The 18,493-nt window shown below is 39.4% G+C and overlaps 1 protein-coding gene across 5 annotated transcripts in view; it reads left to right on the forward strand.

Annotated features, from left to right (window-relative positions):
- The window catches only part of MICU2 (mitochondrial calcium uptake 2), a 113,732-nt gene that overhangs the window by 77,794 nt on the left and 17,445 nt on the right, over positions 1 to 18,493 (forward strand). For 4 of the 5 annotated variants that reach the window (XM_033196950.1, XM_033196983.1, XM_033196974.1 and 1 more), the window contains exons 5-8: positions 1,899 to 1,946; positions 3,250 to 3,332; positions 10,445 to 10,510; positions 15,676 to 15,773. In XM_033196950.1, coding sequence (XP_033052841.1) covers positions 1,899 to 1,946; positions 3,250 to 3,332; positions 10,445 to 10,510; positions 15,676 to 15,773 — 295 coding nt within the window. The remainder of the gene's footprint in view (positions 1 to 1,898; positions 1,947 to 3,249; positions 3,333 to 10,444; positions 10,511 to 15,675; positions 15,774 to 18,493) is intronic. The other variant, XM_033196956.1, reaches the window with a different exon arrangement.

Below are 18,493 nucleotides of genomic sequence, written 5' to 3' on the forward strand. Positions count from 1 at the left end.
CATATGATTCAGGTTTTCCATGACTAAAAAAGTGTTTTTGGCCGGGCGCGGTGGCTCAAGCCTGTAATCCCAGCACTTTGGGAGGCCGAGACAGGCGGATCACGAGGTCAGGAGATCGAGACCATCCTGGCTAACACGGTGAAACCCCGTCTCTACTAAAAAATACAAAAAAAAAAAACTAGCCGGACGACGTGGCGGCGCCTGTAGTCCCAGCTACCCGGGAGGCTGAGGCAGGAGAATGGCGTGAACCCGGGAGGCGGAGCTTGCAGTGAGCCGAGATCCGGCCACAGCACTCCAGCCTGGGTGACAGAGCGAGACTGCGTCTCAAAAAAAAAAAAAAAAAAAAAGTGTTTTTAATTGTTAATTGTGCATTTTGCTATTATACCAATCTTTTGATCCGGAGGGAACAATTGTTGTTTAGCTTATCAGGAAGCCATGGTTTTTGAGATATCGTCTCTATATTTAATGTAATTTTTTTCATTGTAAGCAACCTAAAACCTGACACAACATACTTGAGCGAGCAAGAAAGTTTAGTGACTAGACACAGTTAGCTTCAAACCCAACTTCATCTAGGGCTCAAACATCACCATCTTCATTTTCCGACCTGGCAGGTAAAGACTGGCTACATTCTCGTGCTCTAAATAGTGGCCTCTGGCAGTTCCAGGCACTGTCTCCATTGCCTCATATTCCTGAGAATAACATTCTCACATCACCAAAGCCCAGCACAAAATAAAAATGGGAAAGTCAGTTATCAGCATTTGCATCAGAAATCCTGCTGTACCACTCTGAGTGGCCCAACTTAGATGTGAGCCCATCCCTGAACCGGTCCCTGGAACCAGACTAGTGCAACCTGCTTATTAGCTTGGGCCTGAGCTACTTGCCCATCCCTGCATCAGTTCCACAGAAATGCAGTGATTGGCTTTAGCCAATTAGCATTTACTTGCAGAGGCAAAGGTAGGGTCATCCTACCCAAACTGCATATTTGAGACTGTCTAAGAATGATTTTCCAAAGGAAAAATAAAGTAACTGCTACAAAGAACTAATTACTACATTTTAAATAATGTAATTTGACTCTCAGTATATCCAAGTCTCTGTTATTCTACTGAATTTATAAATTTGCTTCACTTGAGATGCTGTGAATAGTAAAAATTTAATTAGAAGTTACGTAAAGTGCCATGTAAATAAAACTTGTCGTGGATGTTATTTGCAAGCCAGCTTCCATTCCTTTTCTGTGTTAGTCAATGTTCTCCACAGAAACAGAACCAATAGGAGATACAGATAGATTCGCTGTGAAGAATTGGCTCATGCAATTATGGAGGTACAGAAGTACTGTGATCTGCCATCTGCAAGCTGTAGACCCAGAAAAGCTGGTGGTGTAATTCAGTCCTCGTTTGGTGGCCTGAGAACGAGGGGAGCCAGTGGTGTCAACCCCAGTCTGAGGGTAGAAGATAAAATGTCCCAGCTCAAGAAGTGAGGCAGAAAAAAAGGGTGAAATTCTCCTTCCTCTGCTTTTTGTTCAGCAGAGTGGATAATGCTCACCCTCACTGGGGAGGACAGGACAGCCTGCTTTACCAAGTCTACCTATTTAAATGCTCATCTCACAGACACACCCAGAAACCGTGTTTGATCTGGCTGCTCAGGATGTTCAGTCTGACACAGTCAAACTGACACTTAACACCAATCGTCACAACCTCCTTACTAGTAACAGTACCTGATGAACCATACTTTCTTTTTTTAAGTATTAGGACTCTACTTCAACTATTATAAAAATTTTCCACTGTATCAAAGAGAGGTAATTTCAAGTAAAATTATTTTTTTATTCGGTGAAAGTTCAATGTTAATGTCTCTGTATATTCTAAAGCTTATTTTCTGGTATGTTTTTATTTTATCTCTTTCAGGGCTAATTTCATATACTGAGTATCTTTTCTTGCTTACAATCCTCACTAGTAAGTATCCCACAGTTTTTCTCAGAGATCATGTGAAATTCTCTGTTCTTACCAAACAGGATTTTAAAAGTTTGGTATTTATGTCTTTATCATTAAAAACATTGATACCTTAGTTTCTGTGTCTTCAAAATGATAATGTTGGATTAGGTTATCCCTGTGGGTCTCTTCTACCTCCTGTGCACTGTAGCAGCCCATTGCTTTGTCTCTTTAATAGGAAGTTTGTTGGACAAGAGAATCATAGTGGTAGTCTTGGCTTTAAAAATGCTTATCTGACATTATACAAAATACCTAACCAGTACTCTTCAAAATGTGGAGGTCATGGAAAACAAGGAGAGACTGAGACACTGATACAGATTAGAGAAGACTCAGGAGACATGACAGATAAATACAACATGGTATCTTATATTTAATCCTGGAAGAGGAAAACAGCATTAGTGAAAAAACATGAAACCCAGATAAAGTCGATAGTGTAGTTCATAATGCGGTGCCATGTTAATTTATGAGTCTTTATAGATGTACTGTGGTTATGTAAGTGTTAACATTAGAGGAAGACCAGGTGTGGTAGCTCACCCCAGCACTTTAGCTTGAGCCCAGGAGTTTGAGACCAGCTTGGGCAACATGGTAAAACCCCATCTCTACAAAAAAATTTAAAAATTTGCAAGGTGTGATGGTGCACACCTGTAGTCCCAACTGCTTGTTGGGGCTGAGGTGGGAAGATTGCTTGAGCCCAGGAGGTTGAGGCTGCAGTGAGCTGTGATCACGCTACTGCACTCCAGCCTGGTGACAGAGTGAGACCCTGTCTCAAAAAAAAAAGAAGAAAAGAAAAATTAGAGGAAGCTGAGGAAAGAGTATATGGGGACTCTCTGGACTCTTTGTACTATTTTACAAGATTTCTGTAAGTCTAAAATGATTGCAAAATACATTGTTGTTGTTTTTTAAGTACTCTGAGAAAGGGAAATAAAAAGTAATCATTAATTTGAAAACCAATATACTGTAAGAATATAGAAAAGCCCCTACTAGAGCTAAAGAAATAAATTAAGCCTACAAACTAATTTTGCACTGAAAGGCAGAACACTTACTGGCAGAGCAGCAGCACCTATGGAAAGGGTGTTGGAAAAGGCAGGGAACAAAGCCATAACACCAAATATCAGCCTTTGGAATTGTTATAAGAAATCATTATTTTTCTGAGTAGGCACTTACTCATACAGTTTCTGCTAGTTTATGTCAAATTTGAAGATCTCTCTATCTTGAAATAACTTGCTTTTCATCAACATTTAAGTATTCATTTTTCACTTCACTGCAGAACCCCATTCTGGATTTCATGTTGCTTTTAAAATGCTGGATACAGATGGTAATGAGATGATTGAGAAAAGGGAATTTTTTAAGGTAAGTAGATGCTAACTATTTTAGGTTTATTGTAAAATACCTGGATGTTTGTGTGATGATTTTACATTTCCATTAAAATCCAAATTGTATTCATTGTTTGCATATGAACTATCAGGAAATTATTTGGACATTCAAAAATACTAAATTTTCTGTAATACAGCCGTGAAGACACCAATAAGTGAAGTGTATAAGATTCCAAAAAGAGAAGTAAGCTGAAGTATCTGTTTTTTAGGGTTCTATTTTTATGATTTCAGCAAATAATATGGTAAGAGTTCCATAGGATATATATATTTTAAAGAATATGTGTTGAAGGTATGCTAAAATACTAAAAATTATTAAAGAAATACAAAAATAATATAATAAAAACTTAAGCCTTCATAAAGAATTGGAAAAAGTGAAAATGCCACAGTAGTTATAAATTGGTACAAATTTTCCAGGAATTAGCTCTAAGGCTAATATTTGAAGAGCTGAAAATGTGTTTAAATGGTATTTTCTAAGATGTAACTCTAGAACACCCAACAAGTAAATTTCACTCTGTTCCCAAAAATTTGGTGATAATACAAAAAAATAAAAATAAAAAATACCTCAATGCACGTCAACAGTTTGATATGTGCCAGTTAGGGTTAAGTGTCTTTAATCTTTTGCAGTGCTTTATGGAGAAAAGAAAACATAGATAAATATATAGTATAGTGCTTAGCACATACTAGCTATCATTGATGAATTAATGAGTGCTTATGTAAATAACAAATTAGGCATGTACATAAATGGCTTATGACATTTTTTTAAAAGCCTTTGTGATATGAAGCAAATGAACCTCGTACATTGCTGGTGGGAATAAAATGATACACAAATGTTAGAAAACAAAACCTGGCAGCTTCTTTTAAAGTAAAATATATCCTTGGCATATGACCTAGCAATTCCACTCTTATTTAGTCAAGGAAAACGTATTCACCCAAGACCTGTATATTAATATGCATAGTTGCTTTATTCTTGATAGCCAAAACTAGAAACAACTGAAATGTTCATCAAGTGAGTGGATAAACAAATAGGATCCATACAATAGAATACTTAACAGTAAAAAGGAACAAACCACTGATAAATGCAGCAACATGGACGAGTACATACTGTATGTTTATATCTATTTGAAGTTTCAGAAAAGGGGACTTGCCTAATAAAAGCAGATCACTGGTTGCCTGAGGCCAGGAGGGAGTGAGGAATTGACTGCAAAGAAAAACGAGAGAACTTTTGGAGTACTGGAAATATTTTAGATCTTCTTTGGAGTGGTGGTTACATTGGTATATAAATTTGTCAAAACTCATCCAGTGCATGATCTTGAAAGCAAAAAATGCATTTTAAAGGGGTACATTTGTCGGGCGCAGTGGCTCACGTCTATAATCCCAGCACTTTGGGGCGCCAAGGCAGGTGGATCACGAGGTCAGGAGATCGAGACCATCCTGGCTAACACGGTGAAACCCCGTCTCTAATAAAAATACAAAAATGTAGCCGGGCGTGGTGGCGGCGCCTGTAGTCCCAGCTACTCGGGAGGCTGAGGCAGGAGAATGGCGTGAACCCGGGATGTAGAGCTTGCAGTGAGCTGAGATCCGGCCACTGTACTCCAACCTGGACAACAGAGCGAGACTCCGACTCAAAGAGGGGGGGTTCATTTTACTGTATGCAAATTGATTCAAAATCCATCTTGTTCTAGAGCCCGTGCTCTTTCCTCAGTGTCAGCCCTCCTCATTTGAAGAATTCTTAGGAGACGTGAGTTGAGAAAGATCCTGACTCTGAGCTTGGAAATGTTGGGCTTGAGTAATTGAATGGACATTCCTACAGATAGACAAGTATAGCAAGCAACTGGAGATAAGTAATGTGGCCAGGATTGGGGAACATCCTCATAGGGGGATAATTATGTCCTGAAAGTATAAGACCCCAAAGGGGAAGAATATAGAGTGAAAAGGGATAAGACCAGAGACTTGGGGGAGCAGTGTTTCGTTTACGAGGTCAAACTGAGGTTGAGAAGCCAAAGAATGCACCAGAGAAGGAGCAGAACAGTGAGCAGAATACCAGAGAGTGCAGGATAATGGAGTCTGAGGAAGACAAGAGCAACTGGAGAGGGAGTGTTCAAAGACACCGCACTCGGGGCCAGGCACGGTGGCTCATGCCTGTAATCCCAGCACTTGGGGAGGCTGAGGCGGGCAGATCACCTGAGGTCAGCAGTTTAAGACCAGCCTGACCAACATGGAGAAATCCCATCTCTACTAAAAATACAAAAAATTAGCCGGGCATGGTGGTGCATGCCTATAATCCCAGCCACTCAGGAGGCTGAGACAGGAGAATCGCTTGAACCCAGGAAGCGGAGGTTGCGGTAAGCCAAGATCACGCCATCACACTCCAGCCTGGGCTACAGGAGCGAAACTCTGTCTCAAAAATAATAATAAAAGGCCGGGCGCGGTGGCTCAAGCCTGTAATCCCAGCACTTTGGGAGGCCGAGACGGGCGGATCATGAGGTCAGGAGATCGAGACCATCCTGGCTAACACGGTGAAACCCCGTCTCTACTAAAAATACAAAAACTAGCCGGGCGAGGTGGCGGGCGCCTGTAGTCCCAGCTACTCGGGAGGCTGAGGCAGGAGAATGGCGTAAACCTGGGAGACGGAGCTTGCAGTGAGCTGAGATCCGGCCACTGCACTCCAGTCCGGGCGACAGAGCGAGACTCCGCCTCAAAAAAAAATAATAATAAAAATAATAATAATAATAATAATAATAAAAATAGTAAAAAAAAATAAAGACACCAAACTCTTAACAATAAAAACTGGGCAGCTAGTTGGGGACTGAGTAGAGAGCCCCTGAAATTGTGTAGGTCAGTAGGAACCATTACAGAGCAGTTTCAAAAGAGTCGTGGGGACCGACACCACAGAGCAAAAGGCTGAAGAGGAGTGAATAGAACTTCAAAACTGGTAGCAGTAGATAAAAATATTCATTTGAGATATTTGAGGACTTAATCAAATACCTCAAATAAATATTTGAAGGAAACATGTTTGCACAAGTAGGACCTGAAATACCAGTGCCATAAGTCACAAGGTACCATGCAGTTACTTCTCTCTACCTTGAAGACAAGCAATGGATAGATTTAAAACTATTGTGATTCATAGGGGGTAATTTGTATGAAAAGGCCATGTACCTAAATCAGTGAAATTCTGTTAGGTTAGCCAAGCCGTGAGGATTTGCACTTACCGTAATCCTCTCCGACCTGGGAGGATTTTATTTCTGTTTTTATTCCTGGGAGTCACAAGGCACACAGAGCCAAATCTTGGGAGTACTGGACCCACTGTACACACATCCAAGAATAGGAAAGCTGGAGGCGATTTTATAAAGTGGGCGTAGCGTTGCCCCCGGTAATAATAGTGGGCGTCATACTCATCAGCACCAAAGTGTTGATACACTGTGGTAATGTTTAGTGATGTGTGGCCAGATAACAAAGTCTGCAGACAAAGGAGATCCTGAGCATGAAACTGAACGTGAAAAAAGGCAATAGAAGACATATTGTTGTTGTTTTCACGGGGCTACATTGATGTGCCTTTTACTGTACAGTCCTTATTGTACCTACAGCCTCTACACCTGAAATTGTTATGCATACCTACTTTAAAATCCTTTCTGATACATTTTTTCACGCAATAGCTTAGCATGCTGAATTTATGGAACAATTTCTGAATACCACAGATGTCTCCATAAATGTTGGAAAATTGTTTTATGATCACCTCATGAATTAAGAAAATATCAGAAAGAATATGTAAAGATACATCATTGATTTTGTTTTTAAGTGTATAAAGGTCACTATTGTAAACATGAAAGAAGATTCTTTGTGCTCATCGTAGAAATGAACCACTAAACTTGATTACCCATAGAGCTGATACAGCATGTCATTAAAAAAAAAAAAAAGCATTGAAGAGGAAAAACTACGTTTACATTAGTTATTTGAATAGTTATTTCACTTCCATGGTCTTTGTATTAGTAAACCTAAGTATGTAGCGTGCGTGCGTGTGTGTGTGTGTGTGTGTGTGTGTGTGTAGACGGAGCCTTGCTCCGTCACCCAGGCTGGAGTGGTGCAGTGGCACAATCTCGGCTCACTGCACCCTCCATCTTCCGGATTCAAGCGATTCTCCTGCCTCAGCCTCCCGAGTAGCTGGGATTACAGGCATGTGCCACTGTGTCCCGCTCATTTTTTGTATTTTTAGTACAGACAGGGTTTCAGCATGTTGGCCAGGCTGGTCTCGAACTCCTGACCTCAGGTGACCATCCATGTCGGCCTCCCAAAGTGCTGGGATTGCAGGCTTGAGCCACTGTGCCTGGCTGTATGTAGCGTCTTCTATTTGAAATTTTCTTCAAAGAACCAAATAGTTCTTTTCACATCAAAAAAGCGTATTTTAAAAGCAGGGATTTATCTTAGCTTATCTAAATGTTTTCTTAGTAGACTTTATTTATTGCTCTCCCCACCATATATGTACTAGAAAAGTAATGAGAATCACTTTAATACCTAAAATATAAATGCAACAAAGTGATTTGAGTCGCAAATGTAAAAGTAATAATGAAGTATGGTAATAAAAGGCTTGTGAAGATGTCCTAAAATACAGATTGCCTCACTTTGTTACTTTTGTGTTTTGTGAATATTCATGTTTCATTAGCATTCAAATCTGAAAACTGTTAGTAAGTGTATTGCTTACTTCTTTATCCCAAGAACTCATAAAGTAGCAACTGTCTGTGTGAGCTGTTCTCTGTCAGCTAATAATAAAAAATACCAACCGTGATCAAAGCCAGTAATGGTTAATCCATTTAATCTTTACCTTGATCAATGGTACATGTGCTTATGTGGGATACATGGCAGGGTTTTAGTGCAGTCTCTCTAAATAGTAGATTAATGACAGATCTGTTTCCTAGTATCGGTTGCTCTTAGGTGGTCCTTTTATTTCACATTGCTTTCATATTGGTGGGAAGGACTGCACACTTAATGTAGTAGCATTATAGTTTTGTCATGCTAAATATACCTGCTAGAGTTATTTTTAAATAAATGTAGATACCTTTTACATGAGTTATCAGCGAAATGCAAGTTAAAACCACAACGACATATGACTACGCTTAAGAGAATGACCAAAATTAAAAAGACTGTTCACATCAAATGCTGGTGAGGACGTGAAGGAACCAGAATTCACTTTGGAAAATAGTTTGGCAGTTTCTTATAAAGTTAAACAGATCTGTTATCCAAAAAAAGTTAAAACTCACATCCACAAAATTGAGTTGTAAAAGATGTTTGTGGCATTTTGATTCACAATAGTCAAAAACTGGAGCCATGAAAACATCTATCAACAGATGAATGAATAAATAGTGCTGTATTCATAAAATGTAATAAAACGCAACAATAAATGGCAACAGACTACTGACAGGCAAACAACATGGGTGAATCTGAAGAACATTATGCTGAGTGAAAGAAGGCGGATACAAAAGAATACATACTGTTTAATTTGATTTATTTCAGTTTCTAAACTAGGAGAAACTAATTTAGGTGGGGAAAACAGAACTGTCTCTGTGGGAACAAGAATAAAAGAGAAACCAGGATTGACTGGGAAGAGACACAAAGAAACTTTGTCAAAATTGTATGGCTGATATTTGTACATTTTAATATATGTAATTTTTCCTGAAGAGCTGTAAATAATAATTGGGAGGGGGACAGGGAGCAGGCAGAGGTACAGATGAGCCAGGAATGGCAGAATACTGATAATTATTGAAGATAAATAATGTTTATATGGTGACATTGTAGAATTATGTTCATTTGACTTATGTTTGAAATTTTCCGTAATAAAAATTTTTAAGAGGTTCCAGGGGAATAAGCACAGGGAGAAATGTTTGGATATTGAACTTGGCATTATTTGATTGTCAACTTTTAAAATAAAAGGCAAAATAGATATAAAGCTTTTTAACTTTTTTCCCTAAAATAAATAAGTAGGGGAAAGGGGGGCATTGAAAACTGGCTGAGAGATTTAGAGAACTAGAAATAAACCACTTGCCTAAAACAAACATAATAGAAATAGCTAAATTCAAAATAATTAATATGGAATTAATTGCAGCAGTTTTCAAACTGTTAAATAGCCTAGAAAAAAATGGATAGAGATTTGTCTCCTAATTGATTTGAATCCATAGTTTGGGATTTTGTCTACATCTGATTCTTTTAAAATGCTTTCTTTTTTAAATTTGCTTTCCATATGAGGATTGATACAAATGATTCTGAAAGGCAGGTAGGTTTTTTAATGTACTCAATTTCAAAGTACTATTTACAATATCCTAATTAGTAGAAATGTAAGTCTTTAAATTATTTTAATGTTTTTTAAATGCATAAAGGGAAAAGGAAGACTATGTGTATGAAATAAATAGCTTTTTAAAAATTATAGGCCGGGCGCAGTGGCTCATACCTGTAATCCCAGCACTTTGGGAGGCTGAGGCGGGTGGATCACGAGGTCAGGAGATCGAAACCATCCTGGCTAACATGGTGAAACCCTGTCTCTACTAAAAATACAAAAAAATTAGCTGGGCGTGGTGGCAGGTGCCTGTAGTCCCAGCTACTCAGGAGGCTGAGGCAGGAGAATGGCGTGAACCCAGGAGGCGGAGCTTGCAGTGAGCAGAGATCATGCCACTGCACTCCAGCCTGGGTGACAGAGCGAGACTCTGTCTCAAAAGAAAAAAAAAAACCTGTTTGCTTGAAAATGTTGCCATAAACTAGTGATACAACTAATTATGAATAAAAATTCTCTTGAAAGGACAGCATAATCTTGAAGTTCTTATAGAGTGCTGCCTAAGAACATGTATCTATTAAATAAGCTAGCTTTCTTAGTAGAAAATTGTAGTAATAATACTGTTAATACTTTTGTTATCTCTTTTGTCCTTTGATTCTTACATTGTCTAAGAGAAAAAGATAATAGGAGTTATGATTAGAAAGAATTTAAGTCAATATTTAGCAAACAACTAGTATATATTTTATAACAACAACAAGTTGGCATCTGTTTTTTAGGTTGTTTTGAAAAATCTGGTAGGCACACATGTAAACTCATGTTTGCAATCTTTATAGCTGCAGAAGATCATAAGTAAACAAGATGACATGATGACAGTGAAAACTAATGAAACTGGATCTCAGGTATGTACAGATGATTTCCAAACAATTGATATTTATAATAGCTACTCTATTCTGTTTGTTCAGATATTCCCAATAGTTACCAATAGATTTGGTATCAGCAATTTAATTTTTTTAATAGTCATGCACCACATAACTTTACAGTCAACAGCAGTCTGCATATACATGGTGGTCTGAACAATAGGCTGTACTGTATAGCAGAAGTGTGTAGTGGGGTATGCCATCGAGGTTTGTGTAAGTACACTCTGATGTTCGCACAGTGACAATCACTGAACAATGCATTTCTCAGCAATACATGACTGTTTTAAATATATGTGCTCTATTTACATGTTCCTGAACTCAGGTGGTGCACAGGAATGTGTAGGTAGAACAGAATTTCCCTCCCAGTCACACAGTTCTCCTCCCTGGGCAATTATTGCTTTCAGTTTCTTGTGTATTCTTCAGAGAGATTTTTATGCATATATAAGTATACATGCAAATAAGTAGATACATCTATATTATTTTTTCTGGTTTTTTTTTTTTTTTTTTTTTTTTTTTTTGAGACGGAGTCTCACTCTGTCGCCGGGGCTGGAGTGCAGTGGCCGGATCTCAGCTCACTGCAAGCTCCGCCTCCCGGGTTCACGCTATTCTCCTGCCTCAGCCTCCCGAGTAGCTGGGACTACAGGCGCCCGCCACCTCGCCCGGCTAGTTTTTTGTATTTTTTAGTAGAGACGGGGTTTCACCGTGTTAGCCAGGATGGTCTCGATCTCCTGACCTCGTGATCCGCCCGTCTCGGCCTCCCAAAGTGGGATTACAGGCTTGAGCCACTGCGCCCGGCCTATTTTTTCTGTTTTAATATAAGCGGTAACATACTATGCATTGTTCCATACTCTTCTTTTTTAAGTTAATATATGTAAAAATGTCTTTTTTTTTTTTTTTTTGATACAGAGTCTCACTCAGTCTCCCAGGCTAGAGTGCAGTGGCGCAATCTTGGCTCACTGCAACCTCCACCTTCCCAGTTCAAGCGATTCTCCTGCCTCTGCCTCCCAAGAAGCTGGAATTGCAGGTGCATGCCACCCACCCACACCCAGCTAATTTTTTGTATTTAGTAGAGACGGGGTTTCACCATGTTGGTCAGGCTGGTCTCAAACTCCTGACCTCACGTGATCTGCCCACCTCAGCCTCCCAAATTGGTGGGATTACAGGTGTGAGCTACTGTGCCCCACCCGTACTTTTTTTAAAAGCACTCATTAAAACAAATAGGGCAGGGAGGTGGGCATTGAACTTGGTAAAGAGCATCTACAAAAAACCTACAGCTAAACTTACTTATTGATGAAAGACCGAATTATTTTCTGCTAACATCAGGAGCAAGGCAAGGGTGTTCATTCTTGCTACTCTTGTGCAATACAGTGTTGAAAGTTCTAGCCACTTCAATAAGGCAAGACAAGGAAATAAAAGGCCTACTGACTGGAAAGTTAGAAATGAAACAGTCTGTTTTCATAGATGGCATTGTCTCTGTAGAAACTCCCAAGGAATCTGCAAAAAAATCACAAAACAAAACTTCTAGAACTAATAATTGATTTTAGGAAGGTCACCAGGTACAAGAAAAATGTAGAAAAATCAGTCACATGTGTATATACTATCAGTCAACACCGGGGACACTAAAATTTTAAATATAATACCATTTACAATTTTCAAAAACTAATGAAATCTCTTCAGCAAATGTTGCTGGTACAACTGGATATCTATGTGTAAAAGAATAAAGTTGGATTCCTATCTCACACCATATATAAAAATTAATTCAAATGGATGTAAGAGTTAAACTTACAGAACTCTTAGAAGAAAACATAAGAACAAAGCTTCATGGCATTGGATTTGGCAACAGTTTCTCAGATAATGATTTCTAAAATCACAAGCGACAGAAGAAAAAGTACATATATTGGATTTCATCAAAATTAAAAATTTGTCACTTTGGGAGGCTGAGGGGCAGATCACGAGATCAGGAGATTGAGACCATCCTGGCTAACATGGTGAAACCCTGTCTCTACTAAAAATACAAAAAATTAGTCGGGCCTGGTGGGGGGCACCTGTAGTCCCAACTACTCAGGAGACTGAGGCAGGAGAATGGTGTGAACCCAGGAGGCGGAGCTCGCAGGGAGCCTAAATCAAGCCACTGCACTCCAGCCTGGGTGACAGAGTGAGACTCCATCTCAAAAAAAAAAAAAAATTAAAAATTTGTGTTCATCAGAGGACACAGTCAAGAGTGTGAAAAGACAACATAATGGAAGAAGATACTTGCAAATCACATATCTAATAAGGGTCTACTATCAGTATATATAAAGAACTCTTCTTACGGTTCAACAACAAAGTGATTAACAACCCAATTAAAAACGGGACAAAGGACTTCCAATATTTCTCCAAAGAAAATAGGCAAAAACAAGCACATAAGAGGGTACTCAGCACCTTTAACCATTAGTGCAGTGCAAATTAAAACCATAGAGAGATATACAACCTTCCAAATGACTAAAAACAAACCACTGACACACTGGATGGTTGCAAGGATGCAGAGAAACTGAATCACTCATTGCTAGTGGGAATGTAAAACCACCACTCTGGAAAATGTGATTGTGCTCCTGGGATTGTACCCCAGAGAGATTAAAACCTATGTTCGTACATAAATATTCTTAGCAGCTCAATTTGGCAGCATCCAGCCCAAACTGGAAACAATCTAGGTATCTTTTGGTGAATAAACTGTGGGACTCCATTACCATGAAATACTGCTCTGCAATAAGAAGAAACACAATTGATACGGCAAAAGATACAGCAACCTGAATGAGTCTCCAGAGAATTATGCTGAGGAAAAAAAAAAAGCCAGTACTTAAAAGTTACAAACTGTATGGTTCTATTTATATAACACGTTTGAAATGACAACATTATGGAAATGGAGAGTCATTAATAGTTGTCAGAGGGTGGGAGTTACAAACTGATTAAAAGTTACAAACGGTATGATTTTATATAACATATTTGAAATGACATTATGGAAATGGAGAATTCATTAATAGTTGTCAGAGGGTGGGAGCTGCAGGAAAGCCGATGTGGCTGTAAAAGCAACCTGAGGGATCCTTGTGGTGAAGGAATGTTCTGTATGTTGACTGTGAAGTTGTGATATTTTACCATAGTTGTGTAAGATGCCTCCATTGGAGGATCCTGAGTAAAGGCAGAGGATCTTTTTGTATTGTTTCTTACTTAGCATTGCGTGTGTGAAATCTGTAGTTACCTCAACATAAAAAGGTAGTTTCTTTAAAGGTCTCGTGAGGAGTACTCATTTGTTCCTTGGGTTATCAGTTCTTCTAGACTGGGTTTTTGTGCCTTTTGCCTGATTTGTTGTTTTGCTATTTCTTGCTACAGTGTCTTTGTGTAGTTGTCATGCCTTATATTTTCCTCATGCTCATGCTCTATCCAGAGCCTCTCTGCCCTGGTAGAGCACGAATGAGAGTCTCCTTAATACTCTTCCCACCCTATCTAGAACTAATTTATCTTTTCCCCTGAGCTGCAGGTGATGCATTTGGTCCACCATTTTGTATACTAAAGGAGAGAAGGGAGTTCCGTGGTCTAAATGTAACCCTTACTAGAGCACCTAGACTCCACTGTCTCTCTGTGATTCTATTAAAATGTCCCAGACCACAGCCCACTCCACCCTCCAAGGTGTATCCCATTCTGATTATTCCCTCAGTTTAACATAGTGCCCTGCAAGATAGAAGCCCTTGAAGCCCTTCTTCACTCTGCTCAAGTCCCACCAAGCTCCAGGGAGGACCTTCTTCTGAAGAGTTTGCCATGACTTGTCTCAGGGTTGTCTTCTCACCCTGTTAATCTACTTATCACAGAATTCAAGGTGTTGATGAATTCCTCCTAAGGCAGTAATCTGACATCCCCCTTCTACTTCTGAGAAGCAGGGTTGGGGGTGGTGGTAGGATTAGGAGACACGCTAGACTGTCCCACACCTGAGTCAAGTGTTTCTCTGACTGCTCTTTTTCAAAATTCGTGGCTTAACCTTGTACCTGCTTTTGTTACTTGGTTGCCAATGGTTTTTTTGTTTGTTTTTTAGCAGTTTTGTTGTTTTTGTTATTTTATTAAAGAATTAAGAATGTGTTGGCCGGGCGCGGTAGCTCAAGCCTGTAATCCCAGCACTTTGGGAGGCCGAGACGGGCGGATCACGAGGTCAGGAGATCGAGACCATCCTGGCTAACACGGTGAAATCCCGTCTCTACTAAAAAATACAAAAAAAACTAGCCGGGCAAGGTGGCGGGCGCCTGTAGTCCCAGCTACTCGGGAGGCTGAGGCAGGAGAATGGCATAAACCCGGGAGGCGGAGCTTGCAGTGAGCTGAGATCTGGCCACTACACTCCAGTCCGGGCGACAGAGCGAGACTCCGCCTCAAAAAAAAAAAAAAAAAAAAGAATGTGCGAATCTGCCTCACTTACTACGTTTAATGGAATTCTCACCTGTTAATTTTATAATTAGGAAAAGCGTTTTGTTTCTTGTATTTTGTATTCTTCAGAGATTTTTATGCATATATAAGTATACATGTAAATAAATAGATACATCTGTGTTATTTTTTCTATGCTTATATGTTTTAATATAAGCCGTAACATGCTATACATTGTTCCACACTCTTCTTCTTTAAGTTAATATATGTAAAAATGTCTTTTTTTTTTTTTTTGGAGACAGAGCCTCACTCAGTCTCCCAGGCTAGAGTGCAGTGCGCTCTGAAGAATACAAAAAAAAAGCAAAGTATTTTGCAAGTATTTCCAACATTCAACAAAAGCTCAAAGACTTTCTTGCTTTAACTCTCTCAGTCCTGCTTCATTAGTAAAGGCCTAGAGATCATATTTTGAATTAACATTTATTTCACTATTCTAAACTTACTTTTTGGCCTGATCTAAGATCTTGTCTCATGCTGAAGTCCACCTTGAGTATTTTAGCCCTTACTGCTTCTTGCCTACTTAGCAACAATGGTTATGGAGTGTTATGCAAAATAACAGAAGGAATGGCTTTATCCCTCTTTTACAGCTTTTGTTGTTGGTGTTGTTGTAAGAAGAATCCTTTCTGGATATTATTCTAAGAGTTCCACTCTACAGATTCTATTTTTCTTATTTATAATTATTTTAAATTATTGTAATTTTTTAATAGGAAGCAACAGTGAAAGAACCTGAAATTAACACAACTCTTCAGATGCATTTCTTTGGAAAAAGAGGACAAAGAAAACTTCATTATAAAGAATTTCGAAGGTAAATGCAAATATTTACATTCATTTAGGGAAATTTTATGGGTAAGAAATAAAGAGAAACAGAATATATTCATTTCCCAGAACTGCAGATCATAAAACTAAAATACTGTTTGTGGATTTTGTGGATCTGTATAGTATTTATCTCTGAGAACTAAACCTATGAAATAGAAACTAAAATTAGTATGCACAAAATATTCTAACTTATAGAAAATAATATTTGTTTCATAGAATACAGTAATTCTTTTTAGTAACTTATTGTCTGCAACAAAGAACCATGCCCCTAGCAATCAGTTGTTCTTTAGGCAAAACAAACCAACCCAACTTAAAACAACAACCATTTGTCATTTTCATGAGTCTTTGAGTTGGTTGGGCAGTTCTCCTGATTGGAACAGGATTGACTGATCTTGGCTATACTCTTGCATTTGCAGTCTGCTGATGGGTTCGCTGGCTGCTGGCTTTTCTAAGATGGTCTCAACTGGGACACTGCAGCTCTGCTTCATGTAGTCTCTCATTCTCTAGCACAAGGGTTGGCAAACATTTTCTGCAAAGGCCTAAAGAGTAAAATATGGTCTCTGTCACAACCATGCAACTCCATGGTTGCAGTGTGAGAGCAGCCATAAACAGTACATTAACAAATAGACATGACATGTTCCAGTAAAGCTTTATACTAACATTAGTTTTAAGTACTTATTTAACCTCCCTAAGCTCATTTCTTTATCTAAAAAGTGGACATGACAATGCTTACCTTATATGATTATTGTAAACATTAAAATACAGTGTCCTGTCTACCATCTTCCCAATGATAATAATTCCATGCACAGTGAGACAGTGTGCTTCCCTGTGCTTCTCCACTAACCACAGTCTTAAAACAAATATCACAAAGCAGTACAGAATAGTGGGGAAAAACACTGACTTGGGAGGCAGGAGACCTGCATCTTATTCAGCTGAATCTAGTTGAATAAAGATTTATTGAATGTGGTATATGCTATTGTGTGTCAAATTACCCCTCAAACATTAGGGATAGTACCTTCTGGAAACTAGTAAACAGGCAGAAAAACATGTAAACACATTGTAGTCAGTGCTTTCTTCGATAAATAGGGTATCTGGGTAGCACGGAGATCACTTAGTGTGCCCTGTGGTGAAGGCTGGGACTCGGTGATCAGGGAAGGCTTTCTGGAAGAAACACAAAGCTGAATCCTGACAAACTAGCACGGATTAACAGGCAAAAGTGGTTTGGGCAGGGAGGCATTTGAGGGAATGGTAACACAGCAGGAGCAAAGACGCAGAGGCGTGAAAGTGTGTGGTTTGTAAAGGGAATGAGAAGCAGTAGAGTTGATAAAGCAGTAAGCGTAAGGTGAGAACGGAGGCTGGGAAGTACGTGCTTACCTGTGTGATGGTTTTATACACTATAAGATAGAGGTAGCTTGTTGATTAACTCAGTGATGAGAGGCCCTGAAGAAGGCTACGTGAAGGATATTTGGTCAGATGTGCTCATCACTCTGGCAGCAGAATAAAGGATAGGTTTTATGAGAAAGAAGACCATTCAGATATTCCAGAAAAGAAGAGCATTGGGCTGGGCACGGTGGCTCACGCCTGTAACCCCAGCACTTTGGGAGGCCGAGGCAGCGTATCACGAGGTCAGGAGATGAGACCATCCTGGCTAACATGGTGACAGCCCGTCTCTACTAAAAATACAAAAAAATTAGCTGGGCATAGTGGTGGTTACCTGTAGACCCAGCTACTCGGGAGGCTGAGGCAGGAGAAGACGTGAACCCAGGAGGCAGAGCTTGCAGTGAGCCGAGATTGCGCCACTGCACTCCAGCCTGGGCGAAGGAGCGAAACTCTTTGTTTCAAAAAAAAAAAAAAGAAAAGAAAAGAAAGAAGAGCCTTGAACTAGTGTAGTGGCAATAAGGATTTTGAAGTGGAAAAGATTTCCAGACACAGTTAGGAGATAAAATTGTAGGGCTCAGTGATTAATTAGATTTAAGGAATGAAGAAGAATGCATGAAAATCCAAGTGCCTCCTGCACTTCAGCCTGGGTGACACAGTGAGACTGTCAAAAAAAAAAAAAGAGAGAGAAAGAAAGAGAAAAGAACATTAAATCTGGCCCCGTGCAGTGGCTCGTGCCTGTATCCCAGCACTTTGGGAGGCCGAGGCGGGCAGATCACGAAGTCAGGAGTTCAAGGCCAGCCTGGCCAACGTGGTGCAACCCCATCTCTACTAAAAATGCAAAAATTAGCCGGGTGAGGTGGCAGGCACCTGTAATCCCAACTACTTGGGAGGCTGAGTTAGGAGAAGTGCTTGAACCCAGGTAGCAGAGGTTGCAGTGAGCCGAGATTGCACCACTGCACTCCAGCCTGGGCAATAGAGTGAGACTCTGTCTCAAAAAAAAAAAAAAAACAACGAAATCTAAGTTTCTGAATTATATCCTAATCCCACTAGTTCCAGTTTACCTGATAGCTACACTGAGTCAATTAAGCTCTGTAGAACAATTTTTTTCAACAAAATTTTAAACCGTACCTCTTCCTGTATATTTAAAATACCCCTCTCTCAATGTTTTTTAAAGTTCCAAAAATATCATAATTTAAAACAAGGAAAGCTATTATCATAATACTGATATTATCATATTACTGATAATTTTTCAAACTATATTCACAGCGATACTAATATATCACTCCTCTTTACTTTACGATTCCCTAACTAGTTAACTTTTAAGGTTGT

This window comes from Trachypithecus francoisi, unplaced genomic scaffold, assembly GCF_009764315.1.
Source record: "Trachypithecus francoisi isolate TF-2019V2 unplaced genomic scaffold, Tfra_2.0 Contig01676, whole genome shotgun sequence".
Lineage (NCBI taxonomy): Eukaryota > Metazoa > Chordata > Mammalia > Primates > Cercopithecidae > Trachypithecus > Trachypithecus francoisi.